Below are 23118 nucleotides of genomic sequence, written 5' to 3'. Positions count from 1 at the left end.
TCAGTTCCCTTAGATCCATAGCCACTCGCTCACTCTCCCGCTCTCGACTTTCACATCATCAAGAAGTGCTATTCAGGAGCGTTGATTAACTGTGGCTTTTAGATATGAACAATACGGCACTCCCAGCAGGGAATCGGTGGGCGGTCGTTCTCTCCACTCGAGCGGTGAAACAGCTTAGAAAAATCCAACGCGACCAAAAAGCACTGGAAATTGTACACAAAAGAATTCGGTATTACTCTCGTGTAACATGCATGAAGATCTAATCCAAGCCTTCATTTTATGTAGCGAGCTGTCAACAGGAAAATTTTCGGACGATAGCCATCGTCCTATCATAGGGACGCTCCAACATGTACCTATGTTCAGAGCCAAGGTTTCGCTTGATCTTCGCATTATATATCAGATAGATGTACTACCAGATCCAACTGGGACCGTGAGTTGTGAAAATTTGGACACATGGTCATTTGCTAATATAACCACTTGATTATAGTACGATCATCAAGGTAGGTATATAATATATATCATGATATAAGGAATTCATGACACAAGTATTGGTGAAAGTGATAAAAATCTTTCAAATCGAGTCGCGCGCCCAAATCGACTACCAATTCTGGGCCAAAGTCTCCGTCCAACTACAAAAAGTCAACTCGAATTACCGGAAGCGGTAAGCATCAAGTTGCAGAGCAATACTTCGCCGAATGCTTACCCATAGCCTTTGGTCTATAGCTGCCAGTATCGCCTCGCTTCAAAAAATCCCTCTGATGACAAACAGCGTCCTGCTATGTTTCCCCATGAGGAGTACGGCCTTGGAGTCTCAAACGAGGATTCCGGATTTCTTCTCGATGAGTTGACGGAAGAGGAGCGGGAGCGCGTGGGTAAACCATATTCATGGTAATAATTCGAATCTCACCCATGCCACTCGTGATTTTCACGCATTCAGACTCGAGAGATTATGTGAGCCACAAGTGACCCGCCACTTGATCCAAGAGCACTTATAATATTCCTTAGTATGGACCGGTTCGCTCCTTTGAATAAAGCACTTTACAACTGTGAGTTACTAGGCGGAAACAACGGGAATTTGGTTTACTTAGCTTCCTTGTGTAGCCATCCTAGCCGATCTTGAGATGGTTCTCCCCATGGTTCTTGAGTGAGGTCAAGCCTTACTTACCATATTGCCTAGAGAGCTAACCACTCCTTATCAGTGAGCACGAACGAAAGATTGTGAGCCATAGAAGTGCAAGTATTGTCATTGGACGAAGCGGCACAGGTATGTCCCACATGGTCTTGGGGATCAAATTAATATATCATATATAACACAAAGGTAAAACCACGGCTCTCATCTATAAGATTCGCGCGGTCGACCAAGAAAATACTGCCAAGGAGGATCAACAGCCTATTCGCCAGATGTTTGTCACTAGATCTCGTGTACTTGCTCAGCATGTCGAGTCTACCTACCAAGGACTTGCGGAGTTTACCAATATTGCTCTAAAGTCCGAGGAGGAGCTCGAAGCAATGGCCAAACAGTCCAGAGAAGACCCTGATCGGGCGCTTGTTGAATTTGATACCGAGGTTGACCTTCGCGCCGATCTACCATCACGTTATAGCGACTTGGACGATTCTCACTTTCCGTTATTCATATCATTTGATAAGGTAATCTCAATCCAAATAGATTTTATCAAACACATCAACTTATTCCAATCTCCAGTTATGTTCGTTGCTCGAAAGCGATATTCGTCGTTTGGTTCCTGGACAACTTAGTTCAGAGACACTCCGTTCGCTCATTGGATTCGAGTAGGCTACTTATCAATCGCCTAATTGATTTTTATTCATGATATAATCTCAGTGATTTTCTGCATAATTATTGGCCTTCGGTTGGGGTCCATGGCCTCGAGCCAAATCTCGTTTGGTCGGAAATTATCGGCGTCATAAAGGGTTCCCAAGCGGCTTTTAACTCAAAGAATGGGTACTTAAGCAGAGATGAATATGTTGAAGGCTTGAGCCAACGGCAATTTTCTCTTCTTGCTTCCGTTCGATCTAAGGTATATTCGATTTTCGAGTTATACAACAAACGTAAAGCGATCCAATACGATACGGACGAAGCAGACAGGTGAGTCTCGGTTTAATCTGATTCTACAGTCAGAAACATATTGAAAATTTGTAGAACACGCGTCATTCTTCAAAATCTACCGAAGATACTCGGGGGTCCTAACATCGATTACTTGTATGTACACCCCATCCAGCATCTTTGCACGACCCCAAAAGTTAATCTGCCTCAGATACGTTGACGAGGTTCAGGATAATTTGATGATAGACATTTACCGTGCGTAACTTCCCAAGTATTGTGTGATTCTCATTTATCTCCACCCAGTTCTTCGCAAACTCGCGAAAAGTATGGATAACATTTATTGGAGCGGAGATAGTGCTCAAACTATCACTGCCGGAAGTTTGTTTCGGATTAATGATCTCAAAGCCTTTACTTATCAGGATCAGGTAAGAGTGTCCTTTGCGACAGCTGAATCGCATCTGACGCATCTTAGGCGGTGACCTCTAGTCCTCATTCACATCGCAAGACCCTACCTGCTCCCCAATTTACCACATTTGATCTTAATGTAAATTTTCGGAGCCTCTCAGGAATAGTTCGCTTCGCACGATCTTTGGTCCAAGCTATCCACAACCTATTCCCTCAAACCATTGATCTCATGGAGCCGGAAAGGGCCAAACAATACGGCGATCCCCCCGTATTTTTCACTAATATTCAAAGTGAGATAGGCTACTTCGAGAAATTTCTATTGGGCTCGAGGTATGCCTCTTCCCAGAAAAGGCTGACTCCTATATTAATCGACTAGCAGTGCGAGTAACCGAGTTGTGTTTGGAGCTCAACAAGCCATCTTGGTTAGGGATGCAGCCGCCGCCGAAGAGTTAGACGCCCGATTGCAGGGGTTATGTAATATCCTTCCCATTACAGACAGCAAGGGTCAGTGCCTACTATCCCAGCTCCAAGTGCACGGGAGCTGACAGACTGTTAGGGTTGGAGTTTGACGATGTACTCATATACAATTTCTTTTCACAATCTCCCGCCTCCACTGCTACTTGGGAATACCTTTCAGGAACAACTCGATGCTCTCAGGCTTCTCCCCCAGTTCTCTGCTCTGAACTTAAGCTGCTATACGTAGCTGTCACGCGAGCTCGCCGTCGATGTTGGATATGGGATTCGGGAATCCTAGCCAGCCAACTGCAGGTAAGTACTTATCAATGACAGTTTATTGGGTCTACTAACCGAAGTGATAGGCAATGTGGATGAAACAGAACCTCATCAAGACAGAACCTGCATCTAGGGTGATAGGCCAACTCGCAGGTAATGATTAAATTCAACTATAGCGTACTTATGCTTATGATATGAACTCCAGTGTCATCAAGCAAAGCTCAGTGGTTAGCTAAAGGAAGGGAATATTTTTCGCATCGGCTATACAAATTAGCTGCTGCCTGCTTTCGTCAGGCTGGACAAATCAACGACTCCAAACTGTCGACCGCCTACCACCTCATGTCTCGAGCAAAGCTAAAAAGACTGCGTGGAGATACTCCAGATTCGCGGGACGAACTTGCTATTGCAGCTACCGAATTGGTTACCTGCGCTAAACTACCCGGAATCGGAAATCCCAGATCTGTTTACTTTCATGCAGCAACTTGTTTTCAAGCCGCGCAAAGGCTACTCCCGGCGGCTTCTGCTTTCGTCAAGGCTGGCCAAGCAAAAGATGGTATTCATATGTTATTTGAAGCCCACGACTACAAGAGTGCGACCGATCTTCTGGTTGAAAATCGAGAATCTATGGACAACGATGTATTTGAAAAACTCCGTGAAGTGGCTCGTGTGTACCTCTTTGAGCACCGCGAGTACAAGTGAGCAACTACTAATAATTGCCTGCTCAAGCTTATATCATATATAGATATATTGGACTTCTTTTCGACAGCGTCGATGAGAAGATCATTTATGCCCGTCAATCTAAGTACAGGACTCAATTGAAGCACATTCTTGCTGAACACCGCCGATACGACGAATTAGCCGAGGAATACTTGGTTGACAAGAATCTCGTCGACGCAGTAAAATACTTTGTCAAATCCTACCGGGCCAATCGAGTTCAAACCAGCATCGTTAGGGCGGCCGCTTTAGCTATCGATTACACCGAGTCGGTCCTGTTGATAGAAGGAACGTACCGCAAAAACGATTATGACTTGGCCAAATCTCTGGTCGAGAAGGTGCAACCATTCGCAAGTTTCACAGGCCGGGATGAGTTTGTGAAGGTTCGTATGATTTCTGATATCAAACCTACATAAGATTCTGATTACTAGGTATATGCGTCCCAGATCGACTTGTTCCATTCATACTTGGCACTTGATTACGTCAGGGTCGAGATGGTTCGAGCTTGGGATCAAGCTAACCAACTACATGAATCAATGCGTATGCTGGCTAGTTATCTGGTGATCAAGAGCCGTAGCTGGTCTAAAGAGAGTTCCGCGGCTACTTTGCTCGAATATCTTGATGTGCTGGAATCTTTCAAGACAGACGTCCTCAGAATTACCAATTCAACTAAACCTTGCAAGTTGGCACTTGCTCAGAAACTTTTTGGATTCACCCCTATTATTGACCCTCTTTCATCGCTTAATAGCTTCAGAGCCCTTGGAACTTCTTTAATAGCTTACCATTCCCCAACGGCTACACGCACTGTCTCTGGCGATAGCATCAATACTATCCTGTGTGGCGAACTACCAAGGCGGCTGCATGCCATACTTGGATCAATTCATAACGAATCCCTTAGAATACCTCACATTCACATTGGGCCATTCCCGTTCACTCCCGCTACGCGCCTACCCGTTTGGTCCTCATTCATAGCATCTGGCAAAAATCGCAGAACAGAAATTTTCATCCTCTACTGCATTTTAGGAGTTCTCGACGTATCGGGACTAAGAGTAACCAGTGGTTTATGTGACTACACCACTGTCGGCCACAAGTGGCTAGAGCAGGTTTTCAAAACAACCCATCCAGCTACCGGCATGCTTCCAGGACTGGGCTTAGATCTCGAAACGCACGAGAATGGGGCCGTTCCAAGGCGTTTTAAAGCGTGGCTTGAGCGGGACTGGGTAGGAATACTCAAGACAACCGACGTATCAGCAGACTCAATCACATATATTTTATCTCATTATTTGATCCAGCTTAATATTCTGGATCAGACGACTCAATCGAATCCGTCCTGGTCCTTAGCAGAAGCAGGCGTGCTGAGCGCGAGTCTACGTACCAAGCTTATTCTCCCTCTGCAAAGTTTCTGCAAAAGTCGTGAATTTGATCGCGTTGAACGCACAATAGGCACTATTGAGTAAGCTCTCTTTACTCTTTTTCGACAATCCTACTTAAAGTTGTCACCTACAGATATATCCTTGATCGAGATGATCGTCCTGATGCAACAGTGATGATTTCTTTCATTGAGGCCGTCACGAGAGAGATTGTTATCCACTTGGATCCAGCTCGGCAGTCCAACTTCGAGGGATTGCTTCTGCCTTTCTCCTGGGCCCAATCACTTGCCCGCAGATACAAGTCTGTGTTTAATGGGTGTAGCATTGGAAACCTAGACAAACTTTTCCGTGCAATGAAACAAATTTCTACCGAGCTTCGTTTCGGACCTCCAGGCAGGTGATCGATATTGGATCATGATGGTAAACTTCATTGACATTTTTTCCTGGTCAGAGCGCTGGTCGATCGCTGGGAACCGAATCGTCCCCTCTATGGTTGATTTATTAAATCTTCGTCTGTAGGTATTTCTGACAAACTGGGTTAGAAATTCACTAAATCTGCTTCTAGGTGCTGGTGTATTTCCATTGGTAGGCCCATTGATCTATGCGCTCCCATGTTGCTAACTTGCTTTCTTCAGTAATCGGGCACATGAAAGATTTTGACAAGGACCCGTCGCCTGGCCTGAAGGTTTTACGGGGGATATCATCTGATGAGATGCCAGTCGACAGCCTCTGTCGTAACTCAACGGCGACTAGTGCATACCATGCGTAAGCAAACAATGCTGATCTATGATCCCTAATTGATCGATATACAATAGGTTCTCTGAGGCTTCCAGTCAACAAACCATACTAGCTGCCCTCTGTCAAACATTGCAGCACGAGAGCCTGGTTCTTGTACAAGAATATCCGTATTGTTACCACCCAGCAAAACGTATGGTCGGGGTTCGAACTACTCCATGCAATAATCCCTCGGAGTTATTCAAAAAGCTTGGCGAAATGTCCGTTCCAGAGAGTCGTACCCCACTTGGGAGATTTAACCTGCGACATACTCCTAGAAGTTCGGAATCCGGTGTCGAGTATTCTGACGACGAAGAGCCTGAATTTAGCGCTCATTATTCTTCCGGACATCGCACCCCATCCGATGATGATCAGGGTGAGCTACACGGGTGTTATTGGCACTGATACAGCAACCACTGTACTGTATAATATGTAAAAAGTTGTACACAAGGGCGAATGAAATGAGTAACACACCCTGTCGTTCCAGTTAGAATAATGGGCCGAAAATTATATACCCGGGTGAGGGACGATATGAGCGGGGGGGGGGGCAAATCGCGTGACGCTCATGGCTAAGGTTGGAGCGTCGACCGGGATTGTGTGTTTGGACCTCCGATCCAGCATCGGCGAGTGTTCACCCCGGACCCTCAGGATTGCGGAGAACCAACGACTGAAAGGGCGCGCTTATAATTTCCGTGTGGTTCCTGGTGCATTGATGGTATAGCATAGTGGAAGGAGACGAAGCAAAGTCGTCCCTGATATTCAAGCACGAGAAGCCCATATGAGTGGCTATTATCCCCAGGAGAGCCCGTGGATTTCCCGGTGTCAAGGGAGTAAGCTTTTTACAGGAAGACATACAGTGGATTGCGTTAGCCATGGGAGAGGAGGTGCCAAACATACAAACAAGTCTAGATCTGCGCAAGCTACTTACAAGACCACCACACGATATGATACATATAGCAGTCAAATAGACATGTTTAAATTTCTGTTGCTTTATTCCACGGTGAACCCCAAAAGTGCGGAAAATCCGCATGACGTCCAGATTTTGCCAGACATCCGCACCTAAAATAGCAGAATTCGCACCTCGACGACACACAGGGGTGAGTTGAGGATGCGGATTCATGGAAAAAATGGTCGGATTTTGCCAACACTCCGCATATAACGCGCGATTTTTCACGTTCAGAAAATCCGCACTTTTGGGGTCCACCGTGTTCTCTGCGGGACACCTCCAGTACCCATACCTGTCTCATATGAGTAAGCTTGTTTCCTGTGATTCAAACTAACTTCAGCAGCAACAAATCCTCATTCAGTGCCTGGTCACCCAGCTAAGGGGTAATATGGGGAGATAATGTCTGGTTTATCAGCTTTGAAGAAGCAAAAGGCTGACAGGTTCAGGCCTATTCAATTTTTGTTGACCCGCATCTTTCAATGTAATTTTCTATCACTTGTGAATCAATCGCGGGGTATGGGGGCGTGGACTCATGCCACTAGGCTTCTAGGACCAAGCGGTATTTTGTATGTAAGCACCAACAATTTTACCTCCTTTGAAAATATTGCGATGAGATGTTTGTCCATAACAAGGAGATATGGCCTTCAAAGAAAACTTTCTTCTTGTGACCAGAAGGCTACCAGGTATATGTATAATTCTAGAGCTGATTGAGCTAGCTCTGCGGGAGGCCCAAAAACTCTGGAGCGCTCTGGAATGCTCCAGTTTTGGGAACCTCGTTAGTATCCAACGGATCCGGATTGCTCGGCGAGCACTTGAGAGCACTGTACGAGCACTTCCAAGCGTCATACCAGACGCTCCGGAGTGCTCCCGACAATAGTGAGCCCCGGAGCGCTCCCGAGATTTTTGGGGCCCCGTAGAGAGGATACGCTTCTTTAGTGTGAGAGCTACCGTGAAGGAATTCCAATACCACTAGTGAGAAAACCACGTTTACTGTTTCTCGATATCCACGGGTGTGGAAGGTAAGCGCTGTATTTGAACCACTGAGAAAGAACTTGATATCAATTGCGACCAATACCCAAAACGGTGTTTGTTTCGGTAGAACTCTCCCAGCCCCACTGATGTAATTAGAGGTGAACTTGTGGAGAATGAACGTGCATCTTTACCGCTATTCCCAGAACCCGCACCACGTTAATCCAAGTTCTTGACGATATTGTGCTTATGCATATTACATGATCTTGAACCTGAAGCACGAGAAGCGGCACGCCATGACTGTTCTATTTATCCAGATGAGTAGCCCCAAAGCACCACGATCACTATCAGGCCAAGGAAGATCTATGACATAGCAGCCGCCGTTTGTGCTATACACCAGGGTCTGGTTCACTATAAAGATAACTGCTATTCCGGTATATTTAACACATTTCTTTTTATCCAATAAGACAGATCTTCACCGCCGTTTTGTATTCGAATCGTTGCCCCAAGCCTGACGATCAACCTCATCTACATTTCTACCACTTCTTACTTCGGCTGGGCACCCATTCTTGGTAACCTGACCGTAGTCCCACCATGGCGTACAGAAAAGTTCTAGTGGCTATCGTCTTTGTATTGAAAGAAGGTAGAAGTAAGGGTACGATAAGTTTTGGTTCTTCTGTCACATTCTACTGGCAGATGGGCAGATGAAAATTTCCTCTTTTTCAATGTATATAAAGTGTCTTGACTACCCCAGTCATATCCGACCCAACTTTCTTTCCGCCTAATCATGAAGAGCCGGTTTTGGAGTTTTAGTTTACTTGCCTTATTCAGCTTTGTGAACTCAATCCATAGCCAGACTCTTGACTTGGGAGTCGGAAAATGCAAGAAAATTGAAGTCCGTAAAGAATGGAGGGCGCTATCGAAATCCGAGAGAAAGGCATGGATTAACGCTGTTAATGTAGGCCATTGCATGTAGTGGCGTTCTTTGTTGAGTTTATGCCGTTCTTTAGTGTCTTAATCAAACTCCACGTTCGGGAAAGCTCAGTCCACCGGTGAATACTTCCCAGCACTCGCCTTTTGATTTTGTATGTTTGCATGGTTTCACCTAGAAAATGAACCCCTGATAAGCTTTTTTCAGATTGTGCCAGCCTCTTCCGGCGGAACATATTATGATGAACTTGTATACACGTAAGTTCCTGCTTCCTTTAATTTACTTAATCCTAACATATATTTCTGAGAAGTCATATGAACCTCAACCGTATGTGGGCAGGCGCGGAGAGAGCAACCTGGGCTAATTTGGCTTCTTAGCGATCATTCATATGACTGGTCTCTTCCTTCCTTTTCACAGGTTCGTTAAGCTGAACATTTGCACAAAGTGTTACATGAAACGAGAGGCTCTTCAGGCTGTATCTTCACGAATGGACGAATGCTCTACGAACCAAGTGTGGATACAAGGGTGTGGCACCATGTAAGCCACATTTTAATGTTTCATCATACTCATGGATACTAACTACTACTAGACTGGGGTAAGTTTAAGCTCATCAAAAGCTCAAGAGTTAATACCACATCTGTTAATAATTAGCATGGGAGAGTGGTAGGAGATCACCCTCATTATCTCTAATTATTGGTTAATCTTATTATATAGACGCGGCCGATTTTGAGCATAGCTCAATCTGGGACCCGAATCCTCTGCATGGCTTGGGCGGATTCGGTGACGCTAACGAGTGAGCTCTAAGGCACCACCATCCACAAACCTCCGCTGAAACTCATTTTTTCTTACCTGTAGCGACTATGTTGTCAAGGACGGAGGGTTGAACATATCGGTTATTTATCCAATGCAAGTCATTTAACCCATTTACCTCTACCCCACATCAACCTCCATCATCCAGAAAACATAAGCTACGACGAAATTATCGAAGATTTCCGTTCTTTGTCATACCCGGGAGCGAAACCATCCCAGCAAACATCACATTTACGCCGACAGAGGTGAAAGCTTTGCTGTCTCAATCTGAAGGAAATTTTACGGGATTCCAGCACTATATGGAACAGGTATGGCTTCGTTATACAAATAATATTTAAACGACTCAAATCTCCTTGCAAGTTTGTTGGAATGCATACGGGCGTTCATGGGAGTACTGGAGGGTTAGTCACTTTGGGTCCTGGGCTGATATGTTGTCTTCAGATGCTTACCAATATACCTACAGAGATTTAGCCGGTAGATGCCCGTCTGGAAGTAATTCGTCGAATTGTCCTTTTAACGGGGCTCCTACCTTTTCTGCTAACGAGGTTTGTAATTGGGACGTCGTTTTTAATATCAGCTTACATACAGAATTAAATCCTAGCCAATGTTCTTTTTGCACCATGGAGTACGTTATGATGACCCTTCTAGTAGTTAAGCCCCACTGAATCTGCTCTTAGAATATTGATCGATTGTGGTGGCTGTGGCAGGAGAAAAGTCGAATCAATAAATTCGTATTCCACGGCGGTTCGGTTCAGGTCAGTTTAGTGACACTGATTGAAAGGCAGGGGCTCTGGGGCTTATCCGTTGCAGAACATTTCGGCATTAAACGAATTTCCGAATGGCATGCCACCTTGGTTGAAAAAGACCGATCTTATTCCTGGTGCAGGTAAATAAACTGGCCTATGTCATGAACGATAGCTCCAGATACTAAGCACTACAATTTAATAGGAATGTTCAAGTCTATTAGCATCGGTGATGTTTTGGATACAAGGAAGCCTCCACTCTGCTATACGTATGACCAGTAGTAGTAAACACTAGTAGCACGTCGTCGGCATTCTGGAAAATCCTCATGAGGGGTCAATATCTAGTCACTGATCAGGGTTATTAGAGTTTGTTCATGAGGACCCATTGACGGTATCAAGCAGTTGCCGATCCTATAATAAATCACAAAATTTGCCAGAATGAAGTGAAGTTAACTGAAACGGGCTAATATTAATAGGTACATTGTGACCATCTTATAAGGAAATCGTCCAAATGTTCAAGGCTCCCGAGGCTCCCCCCATGATTGAATCGACTTTTGTGAGCGCCGCCAAATTCGTAAATTGTTTCGGGGTCGTCGTTTGTCTCGATAACGATCGAGGTAGAGTATACGTGATTGTCGGCGTCCTGAGCCTTTAAGCATGATAGTTCCATAAATTGTCAAATATCTCATAGACAAGTTCAGATGCAGGATCTCCGTCGGGAATAATTGATAGCATTCGGGCAAGAACGAGATGGGTCTCTTCAAAATCCTGAAAGCAAAGTCGTCCCTGATGTTCAAGTATCAGAAGCTCATGCGAGTGGCTATTGTACTAGCACACGTCCCCAGGAGAGTCCGTGGGTTTCCCGGTGTCAGGGGAGCTAATATGCGCACATTTACTCCCCACTCAAATACCAACAGTATATAGTACGCTGAAGTGTATTGCGATTATGTTTGGCTACATCTAATCGCTGATCCCAAGCTGCTTTATTAATATTGAACATATTTTCAGATACCAATATGAATATAGGGAACCCAAGAAATAAAATTGCGCTCCCCAACCTTTTCACGAAGCGCAGAGAGGGCCTGATGCAAAGCATAAGATGCCTTGGTACTGTCTGGCTCTCCGTCCTTGAGCATATGTGCGTATGTGTGATCTGCAACAAGCGGGGCATCGCCATCCTCAATTGACCACATGGTCGCTATAACAGTTGGGTACCCAGCCATGATCATACCGGCGGCCAAGTGTACTGCTTCTTCTGGTAAGTTATAATCTCCTGTGGCGGTTTGACAAGCAGATAAGAATGCAAAAGCCTTCCGACCAAGGGAATTTTTAGAGATCTTGTTCAAATCAAGAGTACCGGAATGGAGATATAAAGCACTAGAGGCGGGGTCCTGTGCTATCTGTGAAGCATGACACGCAAAATGGACCCAGCTATGACTGCCAATAGCTTCCAAGACAGCATCTGGAGTTGCGGCCATCTCCGAAAGCTTAGTGACTCGCAACGAGCTGAAATGTTGTGAGATTAAACTAAGCTCCTTCTCGGTTCCAGGCAGAGTAGAAAAGCCAGGGGTAGATACTTGACTTATCATCAAAATCCCGGAAAAATCTTGGATAGATGGAGACGAAGTTAGCAGTCCACTAATTGTAGGTGAGTAAGACGAGACGACGCAGTTGAAGGTCCTGGAATATGAGTAGGAACTCTTGTAGTCTCCCGCAGCGTGAAGAGGAAGAAAGGCTATGGGGCCGCTGACACACCAAGTAACATGTGGCAAACCGTCTTCCAACTTGGGATTCTAAGGTTTATAATCTCTCAGGTAGGACCGGTTGTCAGAAACTGAAGTTCGCTTACAAGATAATCCAGATAAGTCAAAATTGGATGGACTATATGAACCCATAAGAACTGTAAGATATTCTCTAATTCATCTTCCTGACTAAGGCTCTCTTTCACTAGAGGTCTTCTTTCTGTTCTGTTAGTCCAAGCACGTGCGTATTTAGAGGAGGTCTGGGGTCTAGGAGCGCCTTCCGGGTGGTCACAGACCTCCGAAGAAACGTTTGGCGTCACCCGGAGAAACGCTCTTCGCAAATCTTTAAGTTTTTGGGAAATGCCTCTGGTTTTCGACGAGATCCTGGACCCTTCTGACCGCTGCCGTACCCCCGTGGCCCTCAATAGTTGCATTAGTCGATTTTGAGCGTCCAAAGCCTTTTGATAACAAAGTTCCGGGAGTGGAACACAATCCAAGGCTGCCCTATCTCCTCGTATAATGAGAGCGTTGCAAGCAGTATCATGTACGTTGATAATAATGACATGCCCGTTTCGGGCTGCCCTTAGGAGCGAGTTTGCCTTTTTGGGGCGCAAGAAATCCGAGAATCCGTCAAGCTGGCGTATTCGACCTAGCAGCCGGTCCCAGTCTTCAGCCAGGCGATGATGAGACTGCGCCATATGCTCAGGTACATTTGGTTGCGTACTAGGGTTAGAGTGACTAGACTTCAATGATGCAATCCTGTTGAGTGCTTTTCCAACCTTTTGCATCTCTTCTGCGAGTGCTTGATCTACTTCACGTAACTGGTCCAACGAGGTTCGAAGTTGTAGTACTTGGCCCCATACTATCGACCGCCCTTCTTCGAACCACTCTAGTGCGAGCTTATAGTCTTTTTCTGCAATTGCGGAAGCAACAGCTTGAGTCGCCAAACGACTTATCGGTGCGACTTCCTTGTATCGCTGGTCGATTGTCGTTCCTATCCAAACAACCTGTGGTATGATCGCAAAAGCTATTTTATATGCTTCAAGGGGAGATTCTTCCTGCAGTAGTAGCATTTGTCCCCATCTATATGCCGCTTCAAAGCGATGCTGCGGGGACCCTACGGACAAAGCAGCCTTCCTGTATGCACTAATTGCATCGTCACGTTTTGCTCCAGAATGCCCCAGGGCAAGAAGATCTCCAAGCACTGTAAGTAATGCCGGCCGGTTTACATGGTGTTCCGGAGTAAGATCCACAGCCTGTGTTTGGTATATGATAGCTTTAGCGATATCGTGAGGGTTTGGGGTATGAGAGTCACGTAGTTTGAGAGCGAAGGAAATGTTCTGTAGCCAATTGGGCATGTCGGAATGACCGTCCATCGTCAAAGAGATTGCGTATTCCAAACAATAAATGGACTCATTGATGTCTTCAAGCCGGTTAGTACGCCTATATTTGGATAGCAGAGATATGCCAAGGGAGTTATGCAGGACCGTCGAATACGAGGATTTAGCCGAGATACTGATGGCTTGTCTGATCACTGCGATCGATTCATGGATGTCGTCTAATTGGCCAACGTAGTCAAACCTCCTACAGAGGGCGCCGCCAAGGTTGTGAAGTGCGGCTTGCGCCTTCTTGTTCCCGCCCCCATATATCAATAGGGCTGCTCGATGCTGACTGATTGCATTGTCGAGATCCGCCAGCACCCGCAATTTTTCAAAACGTGACATGTATGCGTTTCCGAGATGATCCAGTCTGCCAGCTTGGTCTACGTTGCCCTGGGCTGTCTCAGAAATGGACTGTTGGTGGCAATTTATAGCACGATCTATGTCAATCAGCTCGCCAAGAAGTTCGAACTTTTGACGAAATGCATCCCCAAGGCTCGATAACCATTTTGAGCTATCTGGGCTGTTTTGTGGCGTATGCTCAAGTGCTTCTAACAGGTGTTCAATACTTTTCTCAATGTCCGTTAGATTGCCTGTATTACCGAAGAGTAAGAGGTATGATTTTCCCAGATCTCCCAGACAGCTTGATCGGAGACTGTGCTTTCGGGGAAGTAAATCGAGCGCAGTCAACTGATGGGATATAGCGCATATGATATCTTTTACTTCTCCCAAGTGTTCGAACCTGTGATGCAAGGAGACCGCCATGTTAGTGAGATATCCTGGCTTTCCGGTGTGGCTAGTAGAGGTCAAATCGACTGCTTGTTGTTGATATGAAATGGCCCGCTCGATGTACTCGATATCTATAAAATGCAAGTATTTTCTTTGGAGGGCAGAGCCGAGAAGGTGAGCAGTGGTTGCTCTCATTTCGGCTGCAAGTTCAAGCTCAAAGGAGCGTTGGTGTAACTCGATAGCCCTTTCAAGGTCCAAAGGGTCACCAGAGTTTTCGAACCGCAGGACAAGCGATGTTCCTAAAGCGTTATAACAAATCGCTACTTTCTCAATATCGTTTATGGTAGAAGCAACCGCCAACTCCTGTAATTCGATCGCCTCATTGAGATCGGCAACTTCGCCTTTGACTTGAAATCTCCGAATTAGTGAATAACCCAAATCGGCTAAAAACTGGGGATTCGTTTCCATGACCAGAGAGATGCCCCGACGTTGATATTTAATCGCATCTTCAAGAAAAGCAAGTCCCGAAAAGCGCTCAAATCGTTGGAGCAAAGCATCAGCAAGGCCAAAAAGGTATTTTGGCAATTCAGAGTGTTCTTCCCCTGCTAGCTCAACAGCCCTTGTCAGACAACCAATGGCGCGTTCAAGGCTCCCGAGGTTTCCTTCATGATTGAATCGACTTTTGTGAGCGTCACCAAATTCGTAAATTGTTTCGGGATCATCGTTTGTCTCGATAACGATCGGGGTAGAGTATACGTGATTGTCGGCGTCCTGGGCCCTTTGAGCATGATTCTTCCATAAATTGTCAAATATCTCATAGACAAGTTCAGATGCAGGATCTCCGTCGGGAATGATTGATAGCATTCGGGCAAGAGCGAGATGGGTCTCTTCAAAATCCTGAAATTCATAAGGACGTCCAATCAGACCGAAAAACGAAGTTGTAATCTCCTGATGTCCCGGCTCAGATTGCTCGACTGGAACGTCCATCTCGGAGGAATCATCTTCCAAAGATTCCCAATCGATTGCGTCCGAGGCGAAGAGGACGCGTGGCTGAGTGCTATATACATGCATGGTCAATCATCAAGTCTGACTCTTTTCTTCTCTCGCTTCTCCTCCGAGTCGAGTTGAACCAGCGTACCGTTGTGAGTTCAAATTGGCTGAATCGGCCAAGTTGTCGTTCATTATCATCAAGGGAATGATCGATGGCGAGATGAACTCTGAGCTGCCTTTATGTGACTCTAGATCACATGCACGCTCTCATCGCAAGGGTCAAGTCGTGATCGGGTATCGGAAGATAAGCCGAGCACTCGTGGGCGGCTATCTTGAGTCTTGATACATCGACAACCGGGAGAAAATACTTTTTAGTCATATTCCATGGTTCCTAATCGAATATAGCATACAAATATATGCATTGCTGAATGTTTGTCGGTCTATATACATCATTCATACCCGCCTTGCTGGATTGTTCGGTCGGAGGGCTCTGAATCTATCGACAGCCGTCAATTTATTCTACCCTGAATACAGAAGCCACACATTTATGACATCCTTTCGCATCCCGCATGACTAAGGTATGGCAGTACCAACAGATTATAACACCGATTGTTGCTCTCTAAATAATTGATCCATCCATTCCGGGGAAAGAGAAAAGTCTAGCCTGATCATAGTCGCCCCCGATGGTGTATAATAGTATATTATTCAAGACTGTATAGGAGGAAATACAAAGGAATGCGTGCAAACGTGAATGAGAAACTTGGAGGGCACCATCACCCACCAGGACATCCAAGAAAGCCATTGAATATCTAGAAGCCTCACCATCTGCATCTTTTGCGTGAAAAAGGTGGTGTGAATTCCAAGAAGGCTCAATAATTAATTCGGGTTCCCAGGTGTGAATGTGTATGTGGTCCCGTCAAGTGATGGTCCAAGACAATTATAAGTGCTGAGCGGTGGAATATGTAAGCTGATATATAGACACATAATATTCCGCAGTCAAAGTGGGGCAGTCATGCCAGTCATGCCAGATGGGGGACTTGTGAGGATGTGTTTATCGGGGGTTCAGTCGAGCATACGCAGGATATGAGAGTGCTAATAGAAGACAAAGAGCTCGATCTTTCCCAATTACGGCAAATAAATGACCAAAGCTCCAAACGCGTGGATCGAGTGGTGCATAAACCGTAAGCATAATGGTTTTATGCTGGTCGGAATGCCGTAAGAGCTTGGAACGTATGCATAATATCGTTATCTTTAACAGGCATTGGATAAAGGAGAGGAGCGAAGAGGAGTATAGATTTCGAGAAGCACTGACAGCAGGTTGTTAGGACTGGAACAGTTTGAGTCCTGAGAGGCGTAATAGTAGTGCAAGTATGCATGCCGTCGAAAGTAGAAACCACAAGTTGCTTACGTGTCGAATGATGACTCATACGCGGACTAGTCCAGAGTTTTATTCAGTCAAAAATCAAAACAACAAGACGCTATTCGGGAAAGGCGATACAGCTACAAAACCTAGTTTAAAGTTAATCTCATCGCAAGAGAGAGTAGATTACATTCGTTGCCCTTACTCTACACTATTAGACTTGAGTCTACATGCAAAAGAATCGGAAATGAATAAAGATGATTGACTGGATTGGATGATGTACATTGCGAAGGGGCATAAAAGGCATCGCACGAAGTCGGAACAAGAAATAAACGTATCAAGGGATCAGAGAGTCGCGACAAAACCTTGGGAATGGTGAGCTGGATCGTGTTTGTCGTTAGGACAACTACGAAGGGGGAGTAGCAGTGGTTATCCTTGAGCGCTTGCGGTCTCTTCCTCCTTCCTCTTCAAAATCCATTGTATCCGTCGTCTTGTCTCGTTCTGCTCTTTCTCCTGGCACAGCCTTCTTGACCTTCCTGGGAGTTCTGATATCCCTCTCGCCAGGAGCCGGTCCAACCCTCGTTCGACGCCTAGTCTCTGTCGAATTGATAGCACCGTGTCGTCTCTTCGATGCAGTGACTATGTTCGTTCCAAATGTGGCGTCAAATGGGGATTCGGAGGGCAAAGATGAAGTAGACGCCCGTCGCGGGGATCGACTCTCGTCTCTGGTCGCTACCGATGGCCGTGGTGGCAATGCAGCAATAGCCTCGTCTGCGCTCTCAAACTCCCTTCCTTCCCGATACCGATCCAGCTGTCCTTCAACCCAATCCATCACTCTCGCCACGCCCATCCCATCTCGGTCCTCTGACACTCCCGATTGGATAAACTGGAGCATATCCTGCAGACATGCTGCGTACCCCGCGTCGTGTGCGTGCTTCACAGTTTGTTTAGACGACTTGAAGAGAGTTGCGAGTGACTGGGCTGCGGCTGTTCATGGTTACGTTAGTCAGCAGATGGATTGAACTGATAGGGAGACAACGGACCTTTAAAGTCCATTGACATTTCTCGCTCTGCATTCTCGAGCTTTGCATTGGGTAGTGATTCGCGCAAGAGTGATAATGAGTCCATAGTAGGAGGCGGTGGTCGTGGCGGTGGTAGTTGTGGAGAAAATTGGGCTTGGGATAGTCACGTGATGTGAAAGGATTGGCTCTGCGCCACATGACGCGCCACATTGGTGCGTTCAAGTGAGACAAGATGGTTCTGGTTTTTTATTCAATTACATATATAGTCCTATTCGAGCCGAGATTTACGTTAGTCTTAAATATAATGAAGTATACCCTGTCGAAGCACAGGATATGTAGGCTGTACGGATGGCGTTGGTTGGTTGGTCTATTCGCATACAATTCGGCGTTCCTTTCACTCACGCGCATTGTCGGAATATACTTGGTGCTACAGACATCAATCGGAAAACATACGATTCTCCTATCATCTAACGTTGTACTGAGATAGATATGGCCGAAATGAGACGAAATTTGGCAGTGTGGCTTCATCATGGAAGGCAGTGAGGCGGTTGGTGTGACTATAAATGGCGAAGGCATGGTCACAAAGCTGGGCGTGACCGTAGAGGCGGAGCGTGATCACGAAGGTAGTAAGTCTCAACTGGCGCTACAAAGTTGATGGTAGTGGTCCAGGCTTATTGGGTTCGATCACAACAGTGGCATGATGTTGCAACAATTGGATCATCTAGGTCATACAAAGCGAGATCTTGTTCCAATACTCATTAGTTTCCCGTGATTTCCTCCGTTACGAAGTAAACCGTTCTTTTTGGTGGTTTGCCATAATATCGCTGGGTACAATTTACTGGTATAGGAGAAGGACACTAACGTGAGTGAGAAGGAGAAGACAGTGAGCAAATTACTTGACCCATCTGTGAAAAGACGAGTGAAGACTGACGTTAACGATGTTTTCAGGCACCACGGAATGTATAGGGAACATCTTATACCATGCTTGCGTCGTCACACTGTGGTGTGATAAGATCTTGAAAATGAGTATGTCAGTAAAAGACATCTTATTTTCAGTATAATTAGGCCTGAAAACTACAACATTATTATGCCTTCCTCAGTATGAATCAGATTAAGGGAGAATCGACATTTAAAGTTAGCATATATTGACCTTGATTTCAGCTCAGTTCATACTTAAACACATATTCTTATTTTCAGTATTTTAACCTTGTATAGTGTCAGAAAGAAGCTTCTACGCACAGCTGAGGTTCGCCACAGCCGTCAGTATGGGGATTTCTCCGTTGATCGGCCCCTAGCTAGTATGATATGAGACCAAGGTACTGATGTACTCGGCTATTGATTTCGCAGCCGGGCCATGTATTGATCTATATAAGCTTCCAATACGTAACGCCTGTCAGCGTGGCGCTATTTTTTTTTTTTTTTTTGATACATTTCCATATATAAGACAATACGGGAGCTACATGCGAACTAGGCAAACCGCTCACAAAAACCGGGACCGAACCGTGAAAGCTACAAAACAAAGCGCAAGCGGGGAAACACACAGAAAGAAACGAACGAGAACGTAGCACGGTCAGAGGACAAAGAAAGGGTCGCGTGGCGACATACAGGTGGCTTAAGGCCTAACTCGGGGTAGCGGCCGTAAGGGCGGGAGTGGAGTGGCGGCCTTAAGGGCGTATGTACTACATGGCTTGAGCGGCTGCCTGCGGGCCTCCTCGTCTTCGGCCTATGCCCGTCTTGGCTATGAACTTTGCGACTGCTTCGAGACCTGCCAGGGAGCCAAACAGTGTGGGATCATTAATGTTGGTGGAAAACTCACTGAGTATCCCCCTGTGTCCCGCCGTAGCGGGACAGGAGGTGGTTAAATGAAAGATTGTCTCCTCCGACTCCCCGCAGGCGCATCTGGGATCTACGTCGTGGTGGAATTGTGCATGGTACTCGCCGTAATGTCCGTGTCCGGTGAGGTATTGTACGAGGCGGCACTCGATGTCCCTGCCCAGCTTGCTTGAGGTGAATATGGGATGTAGTTTGAGTGCGGGTGGGCGGGGTATGTAATATTTCGAGTTAATACGTGATTCCGAGTGTTCGTACCATGCTTTCTTCCATGAACGTATGGTTTTGCGAGTTGCCTGTTCTTTCGCCCATGTAATGGTGCGATTGAATATGGGGTTTGGGGCCACTCTAGCTCCCTCGTTAGCCAAGCGGTCCGCTGTTTTGTTGCCTTCGACTCCGTTGTGCCCAGGTGTCCAGGTGATGTGGATGGATCGTTCTGGGTGTTCCGCCACAAATGCCTTGGCGGCGGTGACGAATGCTCTGGATGTGTATTGGCACGGATGTTGTGATAGGTCGGCGATAGATTTAACGGCGGACTGATTGTCGTAATATATGCGTATTTTGCGATAACCTTGGTTTTCGGCTATTTGTTTAGCTTTCATGAACGCTAATAATATTCCCAGCATTTCTGCATCATAGATGTTGGCTCGCGGTCCAATTCCAACTGACGACGACGACAAGGTCCTTTTTCCGGCACGTATAACGTAGCCGACGCCAACTTTCCGAATGCCATTGGACACCGCCGCGTGCCCATCTGAGTAGCCAAGAACGCTGGCATGACATTCTTCAAGTACGCTAATTTCGGATAGGATTTTGTCGCGGTATTCGTTGCGCTTAAGTCCATCAGTGGAGTCCTTGATTTTGATTTGATCAGGGAATGGAATGGTTGGGTTGGATGGGTGGTTAATGTGAGGCGAGACAAATTCAATGTGTGGGTGACTGTGTGATGCAATGAAGTGGATGGGGGATTGTGAGCTCTCAGTTGTGTTCTTTCTGTTGCTGTTAAGGGTGGGTATATGCGTGTCCCATGATGCAGGGAGACGTTTAGCAACTTCGGATGACTTAGGGATGGTTCTGAGCTTTGCTGAGTAGTTCATGATGAGCTTGTGGCACGTGATGTGCAGGGGTGGGATAGATGCTAGGTGTTCGAGACAGGGGATAGGAGTGGTTTTGAAGGCTCCAAGAAGCCATCTCAATCCTTGGTTCTGGACCTTCCTAAGCGGTTCAAGCAACAACTTCTGTCTGCGCCCCAGAAACCACAGAGGGGATCCATATGTAAGGATTGGGATGACACAGGTGAGGTAAAGGATGCACGCGTGTTTGATGGTGAGTCCACGCTGTGTGTTGGCTAGCATTCCTAATCCGGCTATGATGGCTTTAGCTTTGTTGGCGGAGTTAGCAATATGCTCTTTGAACGTGAGCTTTCTATCTAGGTAGAATCCTAGCCAACAAATACATCCTTGGGGCAGTATGGTGTAGTTCTTGCCGTTCAGGGTAAGGTGAAGACTGGGGTTGGAAGAGTGGTTAGGGTGGCAATAAAAATGAATAAGGTCAGACTTATCAATTTCAAATTCAAGACCAAGTTTTGTGGCAGTGTTAGAGACTCAAGTGGCTATCTGTCCCATTGTGGCAACATTATACTCATGTGACTTCCCCCAAGCTAGTATGGTGAAGTCGTCAATGTATGCAAATGACTGTGCATGGTTGTCTTGAGCAGCAATGAGTAGGGAGTTGAGTATAAGGAGAACAAAATAGGGGATAGGGGAGAGCCCTGGGGAATTCCCACTGTGGGGAGGGCAATGGATGGGCAGAGATGTCCATCAATTCTGAACTGGGCGGTTCTGTGGCTGAGGTATGATTTCATCCAGTTGCAGATTTGATTGGAGTATCCCATGCGGTCTAGGGTGTATATGAGTCTGTTGTGGTCCACATTGTTGAAATATCCAGATACGTCAAGAGTGATAAGTGAGACTCTATGGTTGGACTTCCAGTGTGACTTGATATTGTGGACCATGCAGATGCCCGCATCAGTACAAGATGTGATGTCCCTTCCCCCAAATTGGCTCTGGGGGATGAGAGCAAATTTCCCAGCTTCAAAGGTAAGTTGTGTTGTGATGACCTTCTCCAGTAGTTTGGATAGGGTCTCAAGTAAAGCAATGGGCTGGTAGTTCTTGGGTAGAGACATGTCTTGTTGACAGGGTTTAGGAATTGGGGCAATGACACAGTTTTGCAGAGAGGTGGGGTGATAGCCAATATTCAAGCATAGATTAAACAGTTTAGCAAAGAGGGTTGTGTTGCACCAGAAAGCCCACTTAAGTACCCTGTAGTTTGAACCAAAAGCTCCAGGAGATGACTTGTTGGATGTGCTCTTGATGGCATTAGCAATTTTGTCAACTGTGATCTCCTGGAAGGCCCGCTTGGGCATCCGTTTGATGCCAAGGGGTTGTAGGGTGACGTTGGGGTTGGCAATAGGAGGGAAGAACTGCTTAGCTAGATTTTTGGCTTTGTGGTGCGGGTGCGTGGCTGTGAGACCGCCATTTGGATTTTTGATTGGGGGCAGTAGGGACCGTTGCTTTCCTTGGAACCATTTTAACAACTCAAAGACCTTGGATGTGCGGATTTTGGATAATATGCGGTCTCCGTTGCTCCGGCAAGCTTGTCTGATGGCGCCGCGTAGAGTTGCGCAGAGTTGGTTGCTGTCCTGGACACGGTCACATGACCAGTACAAGTGGTTGCATGCTGGCCCAAGCCCAAATTTGGGGGGTAGCAGGTGTAATCATGGGTTGTCAGCAGAGGAATAATAGGGCTCTATGGCTTAGTGGTCAAGCTGGTTCAATTCCGGCTAGTTCTATTTTCCTCTGTTTATGACACTTGGTAGAACTTGGAAGGACACCAGTTCTATTCCCACCATGGGAAAAACTTTTCACAGGGGCGCTGCCCACCCAAAAAAGGGGGGCAGTGTCCTGGACACGGTCACATGACCAGTACAAGTGGTTGCATGCTGGCCCAAGCCCAAATTTGGGGGGTAGTGTTGTAGACACACTCAATACCAGGGAATTTATTCCCATTTTCTTGGATTTAAACAAAAGCAAACAGACAACATTTTCGATCACATGACCTTGGCGCTTATATCATACGCTAAGCGCCAAGCCACGTCCCCATCTGCGCTTACCTCAGCATACATAGCCACCTCCACCTGATGACATCACTATGACACGTCAGTGACACGTATGCATGAGTAAGGCCAACTGCGGATTGGGGTTCTTATTTGATACGGTATTGCATATAGTTGTATTTGTAATTAGGTAGCTCTGTAATATATAAGGAGGCCAACCAACCATGGTAACACCCAGGTCAATTACCTCTTGTCGCATCCACTCAGTGTACAAGGGCCCTACAGCCCAGTAATTACTTAGTTTAGCCACTTAGATAGTCTACACCGCCTTAAGCGGCTTTGTTGTTGTACTTAGATAGCTCGTCACTGCCTTAAGCGGTCTTGTTGTTGTAGGATAGCTGCTTGTTGCCATAGATAGGTTTGTTGTTGCCTTACAGCGCCTTTCTCATTGTACACCGCAGCCACAAGCGCCATCCCCCTCAACGCCCTAACGGA

General features: G+C 46.2%; 6 protein-coding genes across 6 annotated transcripts; 2 read left to right on the top strand and 4 right to left on the bottom strand.

Annotated features, from left to right (window-relative positions):
* Nucleotides 1-104: 104 nt before the first annotated feature.
* Nucleotides 105-6462, top strand: RhiXN_12298 (glycoside hydrolase family 39 protein; the record flags this gene model as incomplete). The annotated part of the gene is made up of 27 exons (XM_043332113.1): nucleotides 105-229; nucleotides 286-430; nucleotides 488-500; nucleotides 547-661; nucleotides 724-868; nucleotides 938-951; nucleotides 1006-1046; nucleotides 1102-1144; nucleotides 1200-1264; nucleotides 1319-1647; nucleotides 1703-1788; nucleotides 1841-2104; nucleotides 2159-2218; nucleotides 2274-2317; nucleotides 2366-2487; nucleotides 2535-2797; nucleotides 2847-2971; nucleotides 3024-3235; nucleotides 3286-3352; nucleotides 3405-3894; nucleotides 3942-4296; nucleotides 4345-5366; nucleotides 5420-5584; nucleotides 5658-5798; nucleotides 5849-5868; nucleotides 5919-6048; nucleotides 6099-6462. 27 exons carry the CDS (start codon nucleotides 105-107, stop codon nucleotides 6460-6462), a joined length of 4965 nt encoding a protein of 1654 aa, XP_043186874.1.
* Nucleotides 6463-8759: 2297 nt separating this feature from the next.
* On the top strand, nucleotides 8760-9822 carry RhiXN_12297 (tyrosinase; the record flags this gene model as incomplete). Its single annotated transcript, XM_043332112.1, has 10 exons — nucleotides 8760-8930; nucleotides 8983-9057; nucleotides 9111-9160; nucleotides 9214-9230; nucleotides 9281-9320; nucleotides 9376-9440; nucleotides 9493-9498; nucleotides 9555-9566; nucleotides 9618-9696; nucleotides 9759-9822. 10 exons carry the CDS (start codon nucleotides 8760-8762, stop codon nucleotides 9820-9822), a joined length of 579 nt encoding a protein of 192 aa, XP_043186873.1.
* A 1638-nt stretch (nucleotides 9823-11460) lies between these two features.
* Nucleotides 11461-15488, bottom strand: RhiXN_12296 (CHAT domain protein; the record flags this gene model as incomplete). Its single annotated transcript, XM_043332111.1, has 4 exons — nucleotides 11461-12249; nucleotides 12306-12337; nucleotides 12389-15363; nucleotides 15445-15488. The coding sequence occupies 4 exons, from the start codon at nucleotides 15486-15488 to the stop codon at nucleotides 11461-11463; spliced, it is 3840 nt and encodes a 1279-aa protein (XP_043186872.1).
* Nucleotides 15489-17062: 1574 nt separating this feature from the next.
* Nucleotides 17063-17784, bottom strand: RhiXN_12295 (uncharacterized protein; the record flags this gene model as incomplete). Its single annotated transcript, XM_043332110.1, has 2 exons — nucleotides 17063-17643; nucleotides 17700-17784. The coding sequence occupies 2 exons, from the start codon at nucleotides 17782-17784 to the stop codon at nucleotides 17063-17065; spliced, it is 666 nt and encodes a 221-aa protein (XP_043186871.1).
* A 1573-nt stretch (nucleotides 17785-19357) lies between these two features.
* RhiXN_12294 (ribonuclease H-like protein) lies at nucleotides 19358-20863 on the bottom strand (the record flags this gene model as incomplete). The annotated part of the gene is made up of 1 exon (XM_043332109.1): nucleotides 19358-20863. The coding sequence occupies one exon, from the start codon at nucleotides 20861-20863 to the stop codon at nucleotides 19358-19360; it is 1506 nt and encodes a 501-aa protein (XP_043186870.1).
* Nucleotides 20864-21168: 305 nt separating this feature from the next.
* Nucleotides 21169-22288, bottom strand: RhiXN_12293 (Reverse transcriptase from mobile element jockey protein; the record flags this gene model as incomplete). The annotated part of the gene is made up of 2 exons (XM_043332108.1): nucleotides 21169-22168; nucleotides 22224-22288. 2 exons carry the CDS (start codon nucleotides 22286-22288, stop codon nucleotides 21169-21171), a joined length of 1065 nt encoding a protein of 354 aa, XP_043186869.1.
* Nucleotides 22289-23118: the final 830 nt, after the last annotated feature.

Source organism: Rhizoctonia solani, chromosome 15 (assembly GCF_016906535.1).
Source record: "Rhizoctonia solani chromosome 15, complete sequence".
Lineage (NCBI taxonomy): Eukaryota > Fungi > Basidiomycota > Agaricomycetes > Cantharellales > Ceratobasidiaceae > Rhizoctonia > Rhizoctonia solani.
This window is presented reverse-complemented; position numbering and strand designations above follow the sequence as displayed.